Below are 18,837 nucleotides of genomic sequence, written 5' to 3' on the forward strand. Positions count from 1 at the left end.
GGAAAAAAATCTTTAAAGAAAATGAATCTAAGTCAATTTTAATGATAAGAATTTAAATTCTTCCTATACATAAGAATACATATGCCTTTTTTCACAGAGAGCTTTGGATTACTCTTGAAATATACATGATTTTTAATTTTTTTAATATTTTTAAAAATTTTAAGCCATAGTTCTACATAAAAATGGCTTGGGAAATTTACAGTACCAAACCATATTCAAAAGCTCCAAACTTCCTTATAGCCAGCATCAGATTAAATGAAAATAAACATCTGTTTATTCATCCAACAAATATTTATCAAGTGCATTCACCATGGAAGGCTCTGGGGATACAAGAAAATACACATCTTGTACTATCAGCTCTTGTGAAACTTATGGTTCAGCAGCTAATATTAAACAAATCATTACCCAACTGATGACCTGAAATAAACTGATTATAGTTGTGTTAAGAGGTATGAAGTAAAAAAGCATGAAACTCATGAAAACAAGCACTGCTTGAAATATAAGCAAAAATGTTATTACAAAGGCTGAATCTCTTATCCTTTTTTTTTTTTTTTAAGATTTTATTTATTTATTCATGAGAGACAGAGAGAGAGAGAGAGAGAGAGGCAGAGACACAGGCAGAGGGAGAAGGCCTGCAGGGAAGCCCGAAGTGGGACTCGATCCCGGGACTCCAGGGTCACGACCTGAGCCAAAGGTGGACGCTCAACCACTGAGCCGCCCAGGCATCCCTGATTCTCTTACCCTGACCCCATGGGCATATAGGTAATTTTTCAGCTCTGTTATTAACACATCATTTTAAAGGCTAACTTGAAAACTTGTTTGAATATATTAAAAATACGTAAGTTGCAGCCTATGAAATTTCCTTTTACCTATTTGTCCTTGACAAAAGGGCCATCTAACAAACATGACACTATACAGAAGCGACAAAATGAACACAACATACTTCCTATTTATAAAGAGCTGATATAAACAAATTTCACTTATTTAGTTCCTTGAGGCATAGCCAATCTTATCTCCATTAAGATATTAATTTTTTAATAGGTTTTATTCTTTAAGTTCAAAGCAAAATCAAGCATTAAGTATAGAGTTCCCATATAGCCTATGCCCTCACACATGCACTGGCTCATTATCAACATTTTCCACCAGGATGTACATTTGTACAAATGATGAACCTACATTAACACATCACTATTACCCAAAGTTCACAGTTCAGGATTGGAGATTCTATGGGTTTTAATAAATGTATAAAGACATTTAACTACTGATATAGTATCATACAGAATAGTATCACTGGTCTCAAAGTCCTCTGTGCTCTACCAATTCATCCTTCTCTCTTCCCTAACCCTTGACAACCACTGATTTTTGTATTGTCTCCATAGTTTTGCCTTTTCCAGAATGTGATATAGTTGGAAGGATAGGGCATGTAGCCTTTTCAAACTGGCTCCTTTTACTTGGTAATATGAATTTAAGGTTCCTCTATGTCTTTTTCATTTCTTTTTAGTGATAAATAAATTTCTCTGTCTGGATGTACCACATTTTATTTATCCATTTACCTACTGAAGAACATTTTCATTGCTTACAAGTTCTGGCAATCAAAAATATAGGTGCTATAAATATGCATGCAGATTTTCATGTGGACTTAAGTTTTCAACTCGTTTAGGTAAATACCAAGGAGTGCAACTGCTGGACTGTATGGTTGTTTGGTATTTTTCACAACAGCTTTTAACATTTTTTTATTTGAGAGACAGTGAGTGAGTACAAATAAGGGGAGAAGCTGAGGCAGAGGGAGAAGTAAACTCCCTGTTGAGGAAGGAGTCCAATGCAAGACTCCTTTGGGTTCATGACCTAGGCTGAAGGCAAACACTTAACTGACTGTGCCACCCAGGCACCCCCAATTTGGTATTTTTTTAAAGGCTTATATAACCATTGTAAACAATTATTTTTTTGTTTACTCTTCATCTCTACACTCTCCTAAAGTGTCCTACTGTACAAATGACTGGGTTTTAAACATCGTTTAAACAAATTTTTAGTGGGTACATATAGGTTCCCTGTAAGAAATACCACCATATTCTGCAGGTGAAAAGGGGAACAATTAATTTCTAAATTTAAGTCACGGTATCAATCTTACCATTTAGCCTTTAGTGGCCTTTTGAGCAGGTATTTAAACTTTGCCAAGAGGCAGCACCTCATAACGAGTATAAAAGAGTTTTTATCCTAATCTTGGTTGCTTGGTTAGTCAATTCCCAAAGAAGACTACTTCTAACTATTCTCCTGGGAACTATCCTATCAGAGTTAGCATTTCCAAGGTAGTTTAAGAGGACTGTCTACCTACTTTTTCTATATTGTAGTTAATAAAAAGGCATTATATTGCTGAATATAACCAATTTTATTCCTTGGAGATGAAGATACATAAATTTGATCTAACTTTTCAAAATACAACAATAGGCATGAATCTAAATATATGAAATATGTATAGAAGAATATAGAAGAAGGTTAGGCCAATTCAGAATGGTCCCAGTAAAGATGTCCTGGTGTGACTACTGAGACCCTGCTGCCTGCTGGGAAAAAATCAGCACATAAATAGCTATAAATGATGTGCCATATGCCTCTGTTTGCCTGGTAAGTCTATATTTATGCCTGTTGTCCCACTTTAATTATTAATAGTTCTCTCTTTCCATCAAAAGTACCCCAGTTTGGTTGATGATTTACACAGTCCTAATTATAAGGAGATTGAATGGTTTCTCTCTCCTTCTCTCCCTGTCTCACCACCTCATGAGTAACTCTTCCCAGATGGGTAAATAAGAAGAGAATGATCAGTTAGAGGATCAGAATAACATTAGATAAAGTGTGATATATGTTTCATAGAAGGTCTAAGGAAGAAATTCAGACAGATAAAAAATTTATAGTAATAAAGAATCAGTATTGAATGCTGTAAGGAAAAAATTTTTTTAAACGTAAGAAGACACAGTATCATTTGGAGTGAAAGACTACTTACAATCTTAGATAGGAATCTTGGAAGGCCCAGTGAAAAGGCACAAATAAGCAGATATCTGAAGGCAGTGAGGGAATGAATCATGAGAGTATCTAGGGGAAAGAATGTTCCAGGCAGAGAGAAGGGAGTATCAAGATAAAGGCTCTTGGATGGTCACATCTGATATAACTGAAGAACAGGAACAAGGCCAGTATAGCTGGAGTACAAAAAGTGAGGGAGCAGATTGGCGGTATTGCCAGGGGCTAGATTATTTGGCGTTTTGGTCTATGGTTAAGAAGGATTTAGGATTTTATAAAATTGGATTGGAAGCCACAGAAGTGTTAAAAACAAGATAGGACATTCTGAAAGGATGACTCTGGCTGGTGGTGTGAACAGACTGTTGAGAGAGACCTATTAGAGGTTTGCTGTAGTTCAGGCAACAAATTAAGTGGTCAGATCATAAATATACCCTGGACATAGAGCCAATATGATGTGCTGTTACACTGAATGTAAACCAAAGGAGAAAATAACATAATCAATTCCAAGAGTTTGTCTTCAGCATCTCAGTGAGTGATGATGAAAGATGATAGGGAGAACAATAAAACTAGAGACTTGTTTTTGACATGTTAACTTTCAGACAATCCAAGTGGATATACTGAGTAGGGAGTTAGATATACAAATCTTATGTACAGGGATTAGCTCTGGGCTAAAAAAACAGAATACTGATGTTATTTAAAGGCACAGAACTGGATGAGATGACCTGAAATGTGAATATAAAAAGAAATTCAAGGACTGAGCCCCAAGTTACTCTAATGTTTAGTCGCAGAAAGAGGAGGAGGATACTGAGGAAACTGAAGTTGGAAAAATATTGGAAGGGTAATATTCAAGAGTCAAGGCAGAAAAGTGTTTAAAGGAGAAAAGAGTTTAAAGGAGGGAACAGTGATATGAAGGAGCACCTGCACCCCAATGTTTATAGCAACAACGCTATGGAAAGAACCCAGATGTCCACTGACAAATGAATGGACGGACACACGGGGACACACACACACACACACACACACACACACACAATGGAATACTACTTAACCATCAAAAAAAAAAAAAAGAAATCTTACCATGTGCAACGATGTGGATGGAACTAGAAGGTATTATGTTAAGTGAAATAAGTCCATCAGAAAAAACAATTATCATACGATCTCACTAATATGTGAAATTTAAGAAACAAAACAGAGAGGCGTGGGAGAAAAAAGGAAAAAATAAAAGAAGATCAAATCAGAAAGGGAGACAAACCACAAGAGACTCTTAATCACAGGAAATAAACTGAGGGTTGTTGGAGGGGAAGGGGGCTGGAGGAATGAGGAGATGGGGTAACTGGGTGATGGACATTAAGGAGGGCACATGATGTAATGAGCATTGGGTATTACATAAGATTGATGAATCACTGATCTCTACCTCTGAAACTAATAATACATTATATGCTAATTAACTAAATTTAAATAAAAATAGAAAAAATAAAAGAGGGAATAATCAATGGTGTAAAAGCTGTTGTGGGGTCAAGTAAAACAAAAACTCTGAACTGATCATTGGATTTGACAATCCACTCCTAAAGAGGATTTTTTGGTTGGTTGTTTCAATGAGAGGTATTCCAGGAGGTATATATGCTGATGAGAATAATTCAATATAGGAGGAAAGACAAATAATGCAATGAACAAAAGAGAATTTCAGAAGTCCTTGAATAGTCAAAGGGACTAAGAAGTGAAGGGTGAGCCATAGGAATACAGATGGATCATTTGTTTTAACAGGGTGAATACAGAGTAAGATCATCAACTGAGAATGAGGACAAGGAAATGAGTACTGGAAATTTAATGTGCAGCTTTGGAGCCAGTGTGGCAGAGAAAAAATTGCAATCCACTAAGGTGGAATCTTACCAATGAAGTGTCAGAGGGGCAAGAGAGCGGAGATCATGAAAGGCAGTACTTACAGTCATGGACCAAGGAATCTGAGCAAGGCAAGGAGGGAAGTGAGAGCATAAAAGGAGTGATAGATACTAGAAAGTTAGGCTGAAGGTCTTCAGAAGATAACTTAAAAAAAAAAATCATTGTAATAGGGGAAGTGAGCTAAAATGAAAGGAAGTGCTAGTTAGTTTGAAATGCTTGCAACTGAGATTCTGTAGGTGGTATATGGTCAATAGTAGTGAGGTCTTAAGTGTAACTATTTAAGCAGGACAGTCAAGTGAAATAAAAGACAAGATTCCTAGAGATAAGGGTATCAAAGAATTGAGAAGTCAAGATATTGGACGGATCACACAAGGTACTGAAAATCACTAGTAATAATTATAGGAATAGTGAACAGAGAAGACAGTAAACCAGGTGTTCAAATCATCAATGAGTAGGATTGACTGAGAGGGATGCAGATGATTAGAAAAGGAGGGGAAGTGGAAAATACTACCTGATGGCATCTACTTTTTTTTTTTTTTTAAGAGAGAAGAGGTACAATCATCCATAAATATCAATGATAAGCAAGACATCAACTGCACTTGCTGGTCCCATGGTGCATGAGGTGTGACAGATAAAGTTCCACTTTTTGTGAGGGGTATAGAAAAATAACAGTATCCTCAGGGGAATGTCAGGGGTCTATGAGAGGAAAAAGGGTGAACCATCACACAAGAATTTGAAAATAAAGGAAATTTTCCTGACAACAAATTGGGAGTTCCGAAAGGCTGAAGAGCTTGGGAGGCCAGAGAGAAACGGGAGTTTAAAACAGATGAAAGATATACCAGAATCACTGAGAGACCATGAAATGAATGATAGTGATCTGGAAAGTAGGGACTTTTTGTGGTGATTAAGGGTAAAAAAATAGAGTATAAAATTTGTCCTGATGGTATACTTAGAAAAGCTTGGTAAAAGATGAATAATCAGTTAAATTTAGTTGTCTACTTGTGACTGGTTTAATAATTTACAAAGAGAATATTGGGAAGAGAGGCAAAGTCAGGGAACTGGTGGTCTCATGAGAAGTGAGGTACTCTTTTGTGGCCCCCCTTAAATCTTACAGTTAAAGGTGTTGAGGTTTGGAGTTCTTAAAAAAAGTCCATCGCTGTACTTAGAGTTATTCAGTCAACAATTTACTTGAATGTCTACCCTACCCAACTGCACTACCCTAGGAGCTGTAATTCCTCTTTTTTAAAAAAAGATTTTATTTATTTATTCATGAGAGACACAGAGAGAGAGAGAGGCAGAGAGACACAGGCAGAGGGAGAAGCAGGCTCCATGCAGGGAGCCTGACGTGGGACTTGATCCTGGGTCTCCAGGATCACGCCCTGGGCTGAAGGTGGCGCTAAACCACTGGGCCACTGCAGCTGCCCAGAACTGTAATTCCTAATTATCTATATTTGAATTTGTCCACGGACTATCAAAAGTAAAGTAATACAAAAAGATAATAATAATATAATGAAGTAATGGCAGCCAGGCACTGGTCTAAGTATGATACATATATTAAATCATTTAGTATATTTAACTCAATGAAGTTGATACTATTATCTTCATTTTTGGACAATATGTCTAATGTACAGCTTTAATTTTTACAAAATTAAATCCTTTATAATCTAAAATGCATCTGTTTAGGACAAATTATATTCTTTTTATACAAATTAGCTTACATATTTTTCCACATGGTTATCTGAAAAGTGTTTTGTTGCATTTTAAGATAGGATAGGGTTTTTCCTCTTAAAGTAGAGTATTCAACCCTTACGAAAATTTTATTGTTCTACTTCAGTTATGACAAGTCATTATGTCTGTTCCATTCATTCCTAGGAAAAGAATTTTGTTGTTTTCAGCTCAATATGGCATGTCAGTTGTTTGGGGGAGGGCGGAATCCTGTTTGACTTTGATCATTTATAATGATCCATGTCAGGGATTTTCAAGTAGTCCCAAAATGTAGGCTCAGTTGCTAAACACACATTCAAAATGACCTGCCACTTCACAGCTGTTAAAAGTTTGTATGACTACTATATTCTTTAATAAACACTCATCACCAGAGGCAAAACTTTTTACCTAAGGACTAATCAAGTAGCAAATACTAGAAATATGCTGGAGTTCTTTAAAACCCTCATGAATATAAAAATTAGTCCCAGACTGGAACAGCTGAGTGCGCTAAATAAATAGGACAGGGCAGACTGGTATCAAGTGATCTTAAATGCAAGAATAGAGGGAATTCTGAGGCAAGGAAATGAGGAGGGTTCGGCAACATGTAGGTTCTTTTTTTCTGTAATAATTACTCAAAATTAAGAACATAAGTAGCATGAAGCACAAAACAGAAAAAACTTACACTGAAGTAAAATAATTAGAAACTCCTCTAAATTTAACAGTAAACAAACAAACAAAACAAAACAAAAAAACAAAAAACAAGCCCCATGTAAACTTCTGGGATATAACCAAATGACAAAAATGAGAACCAGTTTGTAAGCTGCACAGTTATCATCATTGTGTGGGGACCCAAAGGGGTGAGGAAATCAGGTATGTGGGGGATTTGTGTTGCTTGAAGGAAATACGAAGAATGGAGGAAAAGAAAAGAGCAGAGAAAAAAATGTGGAAAAACTAAAGGCACTGGAGAGGGAAGGAAAGTGGATCCAAGAAAAACTGGTACCTAGGTTTTGGATTAGGTGCTATATTTTAGAAGGCCATTAAGCCAACAAGGTTGTAGGTGACTAAAATGGAAAATAATCATTTCTATAAACATTTATTGAGCACCAACTATATGCCAAGTAGTATCCTAGAAGCTGGGAATTTTGCAGAAGTTTATAATACTTAGTTTCCTTATCATAAAAAAAATTAATGACTCATACTAAATTCCAGACATTGCAGTAGAACCTGGCAGATAACCTGAGTTATGAATGTGATTATTTCCAACATATAAGCAATTTAAATGAATCTTTAAAGTAAATAAATTTTCTTTTCATTCATAGAGGGTATTTGGGGGGATATTAAATCAGAGTAATGACTTTCAAATTAATAAAATTTGATTTAATAATTCTCCAAACTGCTAAAAGTATCATGCCACATACTTACAAGGAATTAGATTCAAAGTTAATCTGTTCTCAAATCTTAGAAAAGATATTTCTAACAGTGAAATAGAAGACCTGGTAACCACTGCTGCTATTTATCAATCACAGAACAAAACACTGTCATAGTACTAACTTCACAGATATGTAGTATATGCTCAATAAATCATGAAATTTCATTAATCTACCACCTTGTTTTTAACAATATGCAAATCCTTCTGGTGCTACAAATTAAAAACTGCCAGCCATGAGTCAACAGATCAAACTGAAAAGCATATTCTAGCATCAACCAAAGTTCAAATCAGTCTAATGTTCTCAGTTCTACTGTATTTTATCCAGTAAAGTGAATTCCATTGAGTTATAACAAGAGATTTGGATATATATCTAACTCATCAGTTAGAAAAATATATAGAATGAAAAATGGCAGGATGATACTTTAGAGCAGGAGGAAAAAAAAAGCTAAAACCTTTGACCTAATGTCTATACTTCTAGAAATGAAATACAAAGGTAATGAAAAAGTTATAAAAATAAAGTATGAAAGAAATAAAAACTAAGTCAGTTATCAGTATGACAAATGATTTGAACCAAATGGGAAGAAAATAAAATTTTAAATGGTTTTGTAGGACTGTGAAAAGAATTTCTATTGAAATTATGACTATTTTAGTGCAATTCAATAACAACTTTTTCTCCAATTCCTAGGTAATTATCACATAATTCTGTGGTTTCAATAGTTTTTTTATGTGAACTATTTTGCTTGCTTTTTCATTTGTATGCCTCTAATAAGATGAATTATGTATTAGTAGTAGTGTGTGTCTACAAATACACTACTGTGTGTATATATATAAACTACATGGAAATTTTTAAAAGTTTTTAGTACATCTTTTTCTACTGACCATGGAAATTATCATTTAATATTAATTTGTAATGAATTAACAACACCAAATCTTAGTCTTTGCATGCTTTTTTGGTATGTGTAATTGTAGTCAAAATCAAGTTCAAGTATTCAATCTAAGAGTTAAATCATATCCTTGCTTCAGAAGAAGTTTTGATTATAACATCAGTGCCTTCATAACAATTAATGACTCTCCTTAGCCCAGTAATTCCTTTTTCTCAAACATGTAAGAAAAATAAGTATAATACCTTACTCAAAAAAATCTGACATTATTTTAAACTCAAAACTACTGAAAGACAATTCTGGTAACCAAAAGCAAGAAACTGTTGACAGTTTATATTTATTGTGCTGCTTATTATTTTTAAAAGGTGGTTTTAAAGAAATTTATTCTAAAAAGCACAATATGTGTATAAATTTTATTATTACTGATGTCAAAGGACAAAAGCAATCCCTGTGTTTTTAAATTAGACTATTTCTTATCCTTTCATAAATATCTATTGAAACTATCTTAAAATATGAATAGCCCCCTAATCTCCTTTAATGCCAAATAAATATTTCACTTAATTATTTTCTACTTCCCTCACTATTCTCACTACTCATTTCCTCAAAAAGACTTGGTTTTATATTATTATTTTTTTTAATTTGGGAGATTTTTAGTGCTTGCTCATCTTTTTAAAATGTCAACTATTTGAAAAAATATTCCTACGTTGTGTAATTACACAAGTTTAATGCTTTTAAATTAATCCTAGATAATATATATTTATAAAAACTGAAGGATTCATTAAATGCCTTGAATAAACCATAATCTAGTAGAACTTTGTAAATATATGTAGCAAAAGTCAACTGTATTCAATTTATTCTCAAAACACTAAAAATAAAAATCTTTCAAATTATCTTGTTTCTTTACCATAACAATCTCCTGAAGGTTATCTAATGACATACAAAAGCTAAATAAATAGGTAATTTTTGGTTAGACATCATACTGCATAGCATTTAACAGTCTAAAAATAAGGAGACAAGCATTATTAATTTACATTGTAATTCATGTATCAATGATTTATATTTTTAGAGAAATCCCTCACAGAATCAGAGATTGTTTTGTTTAGTATTACATAAGAGCAAAAGAGAAAGTATTTTTTGTTTCCTCTTTCATGCTGAAGACCTAAATAGACGGACTGAAAACATACATTTCTGCGCATCCAAGGTTTCAGTGCATAAGACTCTATTTTTAATAATCAGAAATCTATATTAATACATTTGCAAAGCAAACGTAAACCAAAATATATTGAAAATAATTTCAACAAGTGGTATGTTACCTGGGTGGAGCTGGTGGCTACCGAGATGCAGTCAATAAAGCTGTGTCTTCGAGTGAAAAATGCAACTATCTGCTGCCAGCGTGAAGGTTCTGGCTCAGCTTGCAGTTCATCTGATGAGCCCTTTTTTGCCCAATGTTTCTGCTTTGGGCCTACTGAGCCATGGCTAGAGCTAGTATTGCCTCCTCGACTGGCGCGAGAGTATAGAAGTGTGTTGTTCCCGAAAATGTAATTCATCTCTGCAGCCCTGCAGGTGGTTGCCAAGCAGGCTTACTTCTCTACCAGCTGCTGAGTGGTGAATGATCAGTAAAAACTGCAGCTAGAATTACAGCAGCATCACTTGTAGATCAGGGAAAATAAAAACCTTGAAAAATGATGCTCATTTTCTCTGTAATTTCTTCCCATGAAAGAGCTTGTATCTTCCTTCTGTACCTGTTAGTTCTATGATGGCTGAGTTTATATTTGCAGACAAAAAAGACGGCATAAGGTTGATGTCTTTCTCATGATTATTTTTTCACCAGCGTCTGCAGGAATCAAAAGCTGTTCTTTTGTTAGCTGATAACTAGACGGAATGAAATCCAGGAAGTGAGGTCGATTAGCAGGTAAAGAAGGATGTTATAAACACTGGACTACCAAGACCATTCGGGGCTGCCTGATTTAATGCACAGGGTGGGAGAAACTCTGGATTATGAAGTTTCAATCACAGTCTGTAGTAAAAGCCAATGGCATCTTCACTGCTTAAATAATTATAAATATGAACTGAATTTAAAAATACAAGAAGATTCTCTTGCCAATAGTTATGACTGTTTAAATAATTTTAATAAAGGAGGCTTTGTCATTCACATATAAATTTCCACATAAGGAAGGAGCTCACATTAATTAGATTCTAAGTTTTTTTAAAAGGTATTTACATTCAACTCTGAGGATCTAATGCTAGAGTAAAATCCATTTAAAATGTGGCATGATCATTTTATGTAATATACTGGTTCTTAATGCTTTGATAATGCTTTGATAATTGTTGAATTATCACCATCATCTTTCTCATACATTATAAACACTAAGATAAGCAAGTCATGGACTTTTTAAAATGCAAAAGAATTAAAGGTAAATTTTTTGTTTTATAACCAGCAAAGCATTTTTATCCAACACTACATAAATAATACTCTGGGGTTCACTAAATAATATTGTTTGATTACTAGATAGACATTTCCCTAATATCTAATATTTAAGTCTGTGTTTTTTTTTAATAATTTATTTATGATAGTCAGAGAGAGAGAGAGAGGCAGAGACACAGGCAGAGGGAGAAGCAGGCTCCATGTACCGGGAGCCCAACGTGGGATTCGATCCCAGGTCTCCAGGATCGCACCCTGGGCCAAAGGCAGGCGCCAAACCGCTGCACCACCCAGGGATCCCAAGTCTGTGTTTCTCAACATAATGGTCTACCTCAGAATCACCTAGGATGCTGGTTAAAATACAGACTGATATCCCCTCCTCATCAGAATGTTTTAGGGTAAGAGGGATCTTGAAATTTTCATTTTTAAAAAGACCTCTAAGTGACTCTTAAGCAACCTCAAGCTTAAGAGCCACAGACTCCTAAGTCTGTCCTGTTAACACTGCTACATTAGTATACAACATATGGTCATTTTAAAACAATATATGAATAAAAATGTTACTTGATAATTTACTAATGGTTGGCTAATTTAGTTTTCAAATGGATACAAGCACATCCCAAGTCCCAATCTTGACCATATTACTTTTTCAGATGTGGACTGATAAAAAAAACTTACTTATTATGTGTTTACCAGCACCAGCTAAATGCAGCCTATTAGAAAGTAGTATTGGCAAACTATGACCTCCAGGTCTACTGCAAATCCTGATTCAGCAAGCAAAGATGCTAATACCCTCTCTCTGATTCCATCCTTAAGATACAGATGGATACCCCACAAGGGTTGATTGTCATGTGGGACTCTTGAGAGCTAAGATGCTTTGTGACAGAGATTACAACACAGTTTGGTGCTTCCTCCCTAGGCCTCTGCAGATAGTAGCTGGCAATTTTGTGACCCTAGACGGATTGGTCCTGTCCATTTAGGGGCAAGGCAACAGAGGAAAATACAAAGGGTAAACAGAGAATCAAGAATCCTCTAAAGGGGGCAGCCCAGGTAGCTCTGTGGTTTAGCGCCGCCTTCAGCCCAGGGCCTGATCCTGGAGACCCTGAATCGAGTCCCACGTCAGGCTCCCTGCATGGAGCCTGCTTCTCCCTCTGCCTGTGTCTCTGGCTCCCTCTCTCTGTTTCTCATGAATAAATAAATAAAATCTTAAAAAAAAAAAATCCTCTAAAGGAAAAGTATTAAACCTCCTAAAAAACAGAACAGTAATATGGACCAGGTACTTAATAAACAACTGATTCGTGTAGTTTATACGAATGCTCCAGTAATTTTTTTGGCCCCAAAAGATGTACCTTGTGATCTATGTCTGATGAAAACCTGAAATGGGGGAAATCCTAGAAGTAACAGAGGTTCTGTTACTCTGGATTGGTATGGATGAGGGTAGTGTACACAAATGCTGAATGCAAATTTCCTACTCACACTGCAAACAATAAAAACATAGACAATGAATAGTAAGCCATTTGTGTACAGAGATTTCTTATCCTAAAGCTGACAGGGGACCTAAGTACTTTTCAGGGCACAGACTTCCTATTCAAATCCACTGACAAAGCAACTCTGAGTTTTGAGAAAAGTTTATGAAAATAACCAATTACCTGTGCTACACAATTCTAGCATCATCTCATCCATTACCCAGTAGTCAATATATGCATACAAAGCCATATGTAAATCACAAATGGTTTCATATGATTTGATTGGGAGATGAAAGGTGATCAATTCCTCACTGATTTCTACTTTAGAATAGCCCTACTCATATAGCAGAGTTGAAAAATAAACTCTATTCCATTAAAACAAAATTTAAGCTCATTATTGAATCTGGAAAATTTATTTAAAATAATGAATAAAAAAATACACAATGTCAAAATCAGTGAATAACTATTAACATTTTAGTATGATTTAAATACATTCTTTTTCTGTATAGTTCAACTTTTTTTCACAAATGATAGTATTATCTATACTAGAACTCTAAACAATAAAGCTGAAGTAGACTGAGTACATCCATTTAGTGGATTATTATTATTGTTATTATATAATCTAAAAGTAACGAATATACTATAAATGCAACATAACAGGGACTTTCCTTACACTCTTTATGATCTGGCTTATTCAATTTCAAAATAGGCAACTATACTAATATAAGACTTCAAAAAATTTTTTTCTACTCAATTTATTTAAACAAGACAAAAACTATACAGTTCACCCACTTGTCCCACTCCCCTGCCTCATATAACCAACCACCAATCTTTTGTCCACATTAGAAAAGATAATCACTGGTATTTGTCTTCCTCTGACTTATTTCACTTAGCATGATACTCTCAAGGTCCATCCATGTTGTCCCAAATGACAAAATTTCATTCTCTTTTACCGCATGTACAATATTTTCTTCATTCTTTCTTCCAATGATGGATACTTAGGTTGTTTCTTTCTTGGCTACTGTAAATAATGCTGCAATGAACATGGAGGTGCATATATCTTTTTGAATTGGCATTTTCATTTTCTTCAAATAAATACAAAGAAGTAGATTTGCTGGGTCATATGGTAGCTTTATTTTCAATTTTGAGAAACTCCTATACTATTTTCCCCAATGGTTTCATCAATATACATTCCCACCAACAGTGCATGAGGGCTTCTTTACTGCACATCCTTGCTGATACTTACTATTTCTTGTCTTTTTGTTAATAATCATTCTAACAGGTGTGAGGCAGTATCTCGTTGTGCATTTCCCTGATGATTAATGAAGTTGAGCATCTATGTTTTCATATATCTGCCGGCCATCTGTGTGTCTTCTTTGGAAAATTCTATTCAGATCTTCTCGCATTTTTAAATAAAATTGTTCAGTTTTTTGCTAGGAGGTTGTATTAATTCTTAATGTATTTTGGATATTAGCCCTTTATCAGATATATGATTTGTCATTATTTTCTCCCATTCAGTAGTATGTCTTTTCTTCTTGGTGGCATGGCTTCCCTTGCCCTGCAGAAGCTTTTTAGTTTGATGTAGTCCCATTAGTTTGTTTTTGCTTTTCCTGCTTTTGCTTTTGGTGTCAGATTCTAAATATCATTACCAAGACCTATGTCAAGGAGATTGCTGCCTATGTTTTCTTCTAGGAGTTTTCTCCTAGGATAAGACTAAGCTGAGAAGATTTATGACACAGACTGGTTATTTGCTTAGAAAAACTCTGCTCATATATATATATATATATATATATATATATATATATATATATACACACACACATACACACAAATCCCTTCTGTAAGAGCACCATCTTGTGGTCAAATCATATGCAAGCTATAAGCTTACCTTAATACACCAGGGCCATCCAAAAAAGATAAGATAAAATTTAACATTTTAATATATTCCAGAGATGTGAAAACAAAATTGATTTCAAAAAAGTACCCATTAATATACTCAAAATGGGAAGGATTCTATATTCAACAGGTTTTTTTTTTTTTTTTTTTTTTTGCTTATGTCTATCTTTCTGCTGCCCTCAAGTCATATAATATTTGAAAAACTACCAACTAGTGCTGGTGACCTTATTTGACAGTATACACAGTACGACTGTATGAAATGTATCCAGGCTAGGAGACATACTTATTTAAAATAATTATCTGCTCACACACTCTGTTCTATCTTTGATTTCAAGTCCTGCTTAATTAACTATGTTTACTTTGCACATACTGATTGGAACATAATTTTCCCTGCCGTTGAAAACAAAAGCCAAATATGAATTCTTTAATTTCCTCAATGATCAACACAACATCCCATAATAAGCAGTGCACCTACTCTCTTCTTTGTCACTTCACCCTGATTTAAATCTATTTTAAAATAGGCTCAGTTTTATTTGTTTGATTTACTGTTCTGACCATTTTCCCTAATTCCCAGTTCAATTTCAGTTTCATGAATCCTGACACTGTTATTATTATTATGATATACTATCATATTCGTAACTATTTAAAATTAAGCTTTCTTTAAAGATTTCTTATATACCATAAAAATTTACGTACTGCATCCTTTTCTTCCACACAATTTTTCACCATTATATTGCCAATTTCTTCCTTGAAACTGCCCAGCTCTGGCAAAAAGCTTCCCTTTCAGAGTCTTAAATCATAATTACCTTTAGGCCAAATAAAACCTGAATAAAGTAACTTTCAATCACTATCTTATTTCATTCATTATTTCAGTAATGAGAATCAGCACCAGTTCCACAAGAACCTGATAGATTATTTCATAGTCCATTTCATGGTGGCAAACCCTTCATAGGGCCACTCATCAGCTTAGGACTGAGGCCCCCATTTGCTAACAGTTCCCTAAGCTACAGTACCATAAACCTTCCTGCATTTTTACAATTTCCTCTGATTATCACCCTACTACTATACTTATTTTCTTCAGTAACTGGCTCCTCCTCTGAACTGGCATCTTGTCCACACCTTTAATACCCTGTCCAAATGTCAATTTTCTTTTTTTCAGAATACTCCAATTTTTTTCTCTTTATATTCTCATGTTACATTCTGTGTTATATCTCTCCATAAAAAATACTAATCACTGAAATCTAACAAAGCTATTAGCACAGATGTTTAATAAATGTTTACTAAATGTAGTTCTTATCTGATAAACAAAACTAATATTATAACAGATGGTTTTTTCCCAAAAATCATATAATCAACTTTATCAAAGGTTTAAAAAATTTTACACCTGACAAGTCAATGCAGAAGTTCACATCTGCCAGAGACTCATACTGGCTATAGGTGCATTCAATCTTAAGCAATGGCTATGATCAACCATGAGGGTTTTACATGGATTTTTAATCTTTACCACAACCTTCTTCATTGTTGTGAAGATGAAGCTAGCTTCATTGTGAAGCTTACTTTCTATAGGAAACAGACAATAGGTACATAAGTGAACAAATAATCTAGTTTGTCTTAAACCTCTTTAACAGTGACCATGAGGGGCAGCCCCAGTGGTGCAGCGGTTTAGCGCCGCCTGTGGCCTGGGGCATGATCCTGAAGACCCGGGATCGAGTCCCACGTCAGGCTCCCTGCATGGAGCCCGCTTCTCCCTCTGCCTGTGTCTCTGCCTCTCTCTGTGTGTGTCTCTGTGTTTCTATGAATAAATAAATAAATAAATAAATAAAATCTTAAAAAAAAAAAAAAAAGGAAAAAAAACAGTGACCATGAACACTGAATCCAAGGGCCAGAGGCTATCAATCTTCTCCTGAAATGAAATTAATAGGACTCCTCATTTTTATTTTAAGTTGTCAATTTGCTAAAATGTTCACCAGTTTGTTTACATTCAGCTTTTAAAATGGAGGTGGGACCTCACTACCCACCTGTCAGAATCTGCATACACATGGAAGTAACTACCAAAACACTCTACCCAAAAGAGTGAGGAGTTGAGTGTGTGCAAACTGGCTTTGCATAGTGTGTAACAATCAGAATGACCAGAAACACAAAACACCAGAAACAAAGAATTATACTAACCTGGGAGAGTTTCTTGATTAAAGTTATATATTAATAATTCAGTCAAGAGAAAATAGGAATAGACAAGAACAGCATATAAAGCAGGACAATGCTTAGAATTCAAGTGTTTTAAAGTTCTATGTTATTCAGAACGAGGACAGAGATATCTATTAACTTCAGATTTTAAGTCTTTTTACAGCTTTAAGTTAAAAATTATATTAAAATTTCTAGGATAATCATTAAAGGAAAAGAAACAAGTAACTTCCAAGTAAATATGATGAAAAAGATATGATGAAAGATATGAAAAGAATAAATGTCTCCTATTGAGATAGAGAAGCTGAAAGAACTACATTTTAGAAAGTCTCCATTTCTGCTGTTTTTCTGCTAGGCCCCATTTACTTATGTTCCATATTTTGCATATCAGTAAAAATCAAAAAAGTTATGTTCTCAATCTAAGGAGGGGAAGCAAGAAAGCTAATCATTCTCTGAGGTTTGTCCTAGGCCCCCAAACACCTGATAACATCTAAGAAGAGTCGAATCCCAAACATGTTCCAGGATATTCGCTTTGAAAAAAACTGCGGCTGACACTAGCATCAATACCTTCTAACTTCAATGATTTATAAAGTAACACCTGTTATGCACCTGTTATTTGCCTCTGATTGGACCCTACCAAGGATTCCTGAAGGAACACCTATTCTGGACCCCTTTCCAATACAATCCCTGGGCCCCACGTGATAAAGAGACTCATTCTCCTTTCCCTTTGGAGTCTTCCAGACACTCTACTTGCTATTCTCTACCTGTCACCACTTCTTTCACTTTCTCCAGCTTATGTTTGATTTCTATCCTGCATGAAGCCAAGCACTCTCTTGGCTGGTCCTGCAGGACACCCCCTTCTGGAATGTCAGATCCAGACTGCCTGTATCATTGTTTAAAAATTAAGAAACATACTTCTAAATAACTCATAGAGCAAAAGAAAATCACAAGAGGGAATAAAAGAAAATGTTAGAACGATAAAAAACATTACATGTTAAAACTTGAGAGATAAAGTAAAATGGTTTGTGTGTGGTTTTTTTTGTTTTGTTTTAGATTTTATTTATTCATGAGAGACACAGAGAGAGAAAGGCAGAGACACAGGCAGAGGGAGGAGAAGCAGGCTTCATGCAGGGAGCCTGATGTGGGACTCGATCCCAGGACTCCAGGATCACGCCCTGTGCCAAAGGCAGGCACTAAACTGCTGAGCCACCCACGGATCCCAGTAAAGTGGTATTTAAAGAAAAGTTTACAAAATCAAATATTATTAGAAAAGGCTAATACTATTATAATTAGCAAACAACTTAAATCAGGAAACTAAAACAAACAAACAAACCAAAAAATCCAAACAGAATACACTCAAAGAAAGAGAAAAAAATAATAATGGTAAGGAAGGGAAGAAAGAGAAAAGAACAGTCTCTGTCACTAAATAGCCAACCAAAATTTTCTTCTCTGTATCTCTCATTTTGTCTTGCAAGGTAAGATCAGCTTGCTTCTACCAAACACAACCTTAATTTATATGTAGACTATCCATACATTTATATTTATAGATGTGCATGAACACATGTTATGCAGGTAAAGTATGTGTGAAAAAGGGAGGGTGGGGATCGCAGCACATGGGGGGAGGAACCAAGAAGACTTTTTAAAAAAGAGATGAATCTCTGAAAAAAACATTATTTGGCAAGAATGATCAAGGGGGAGCACCTGGGTGGCTCAGCTGGTTAAGTGCCTGCCTTTGGCTCAAGTTATGACCCTGGGATTGAGTCCTGCATCGTTAGGCTCCCTGCTCAGTGGGGAGTCTGCTCCTCCCTCTCCTTTTACCCCTCCCCCCTGCTCATACTCACATACTCTCTCTCAAATAAAATCTTAAAAAAAAAAAAAAAGACTGATCAAGGGGGAAAAAAACAAGGCACAAATAAACATTATTAGGAACAAAAAAAGGGGGCCATACCTAAA

The 18,837-nt window shown here is 35.1% G+C and overlaps 1 protein-coding gene across 31 annotated transcripts in view; it reads right to left on the minus strand.

The window, feature by feature from the left end:
• The window catches only part of DLG1 (discs large MAGUK scaffold protein 1), a 228,720-nt gene that overhangs the window by 129,256 nt on the left and 80,627 nt on the right, over positions 1–18,837 (minus strand). For 3 of the 31 annotated variants that reach the window (XM_025990317.2, XM_025990315.2, XM_072726345.1), the window contains exon 1: positions 10,236–10,822. The exons of 25 other annotated variants lie outside the window; for them this stretch is intronic. In XM_025990317.2, the coding sequence (XP_025846102.1) occupies positions 10,236–10,469 (234 nt within the window). In that variant the 5' untranslated portion in view covers positions 10,470–10,822. Of the gene's footprint in view, positions 1–10,235; positions 10,823–18,837 lie in introns of those variants that run through there. 3 more of the 31 variants (XM_025990320.2, XM_025990318.2, XM_025990321.2) reach the window with 1 other exon arrangement.

This window comes from Vulpes vulpes, chromosome 1, assembly GCF_048418805.1.
Source record: "Vulpes vulpes isolate BD-2025 chromosome 1, VulVul3, whole genome shotgun sequence".
In the NCBI taxonomy this organism is placed as follows: domain Eukaryota; kingdom Metazoa; phylum Chordata; class Mammalia; order Carnivora; family Canidae; genus Vulpes; species Vulpes vulpes.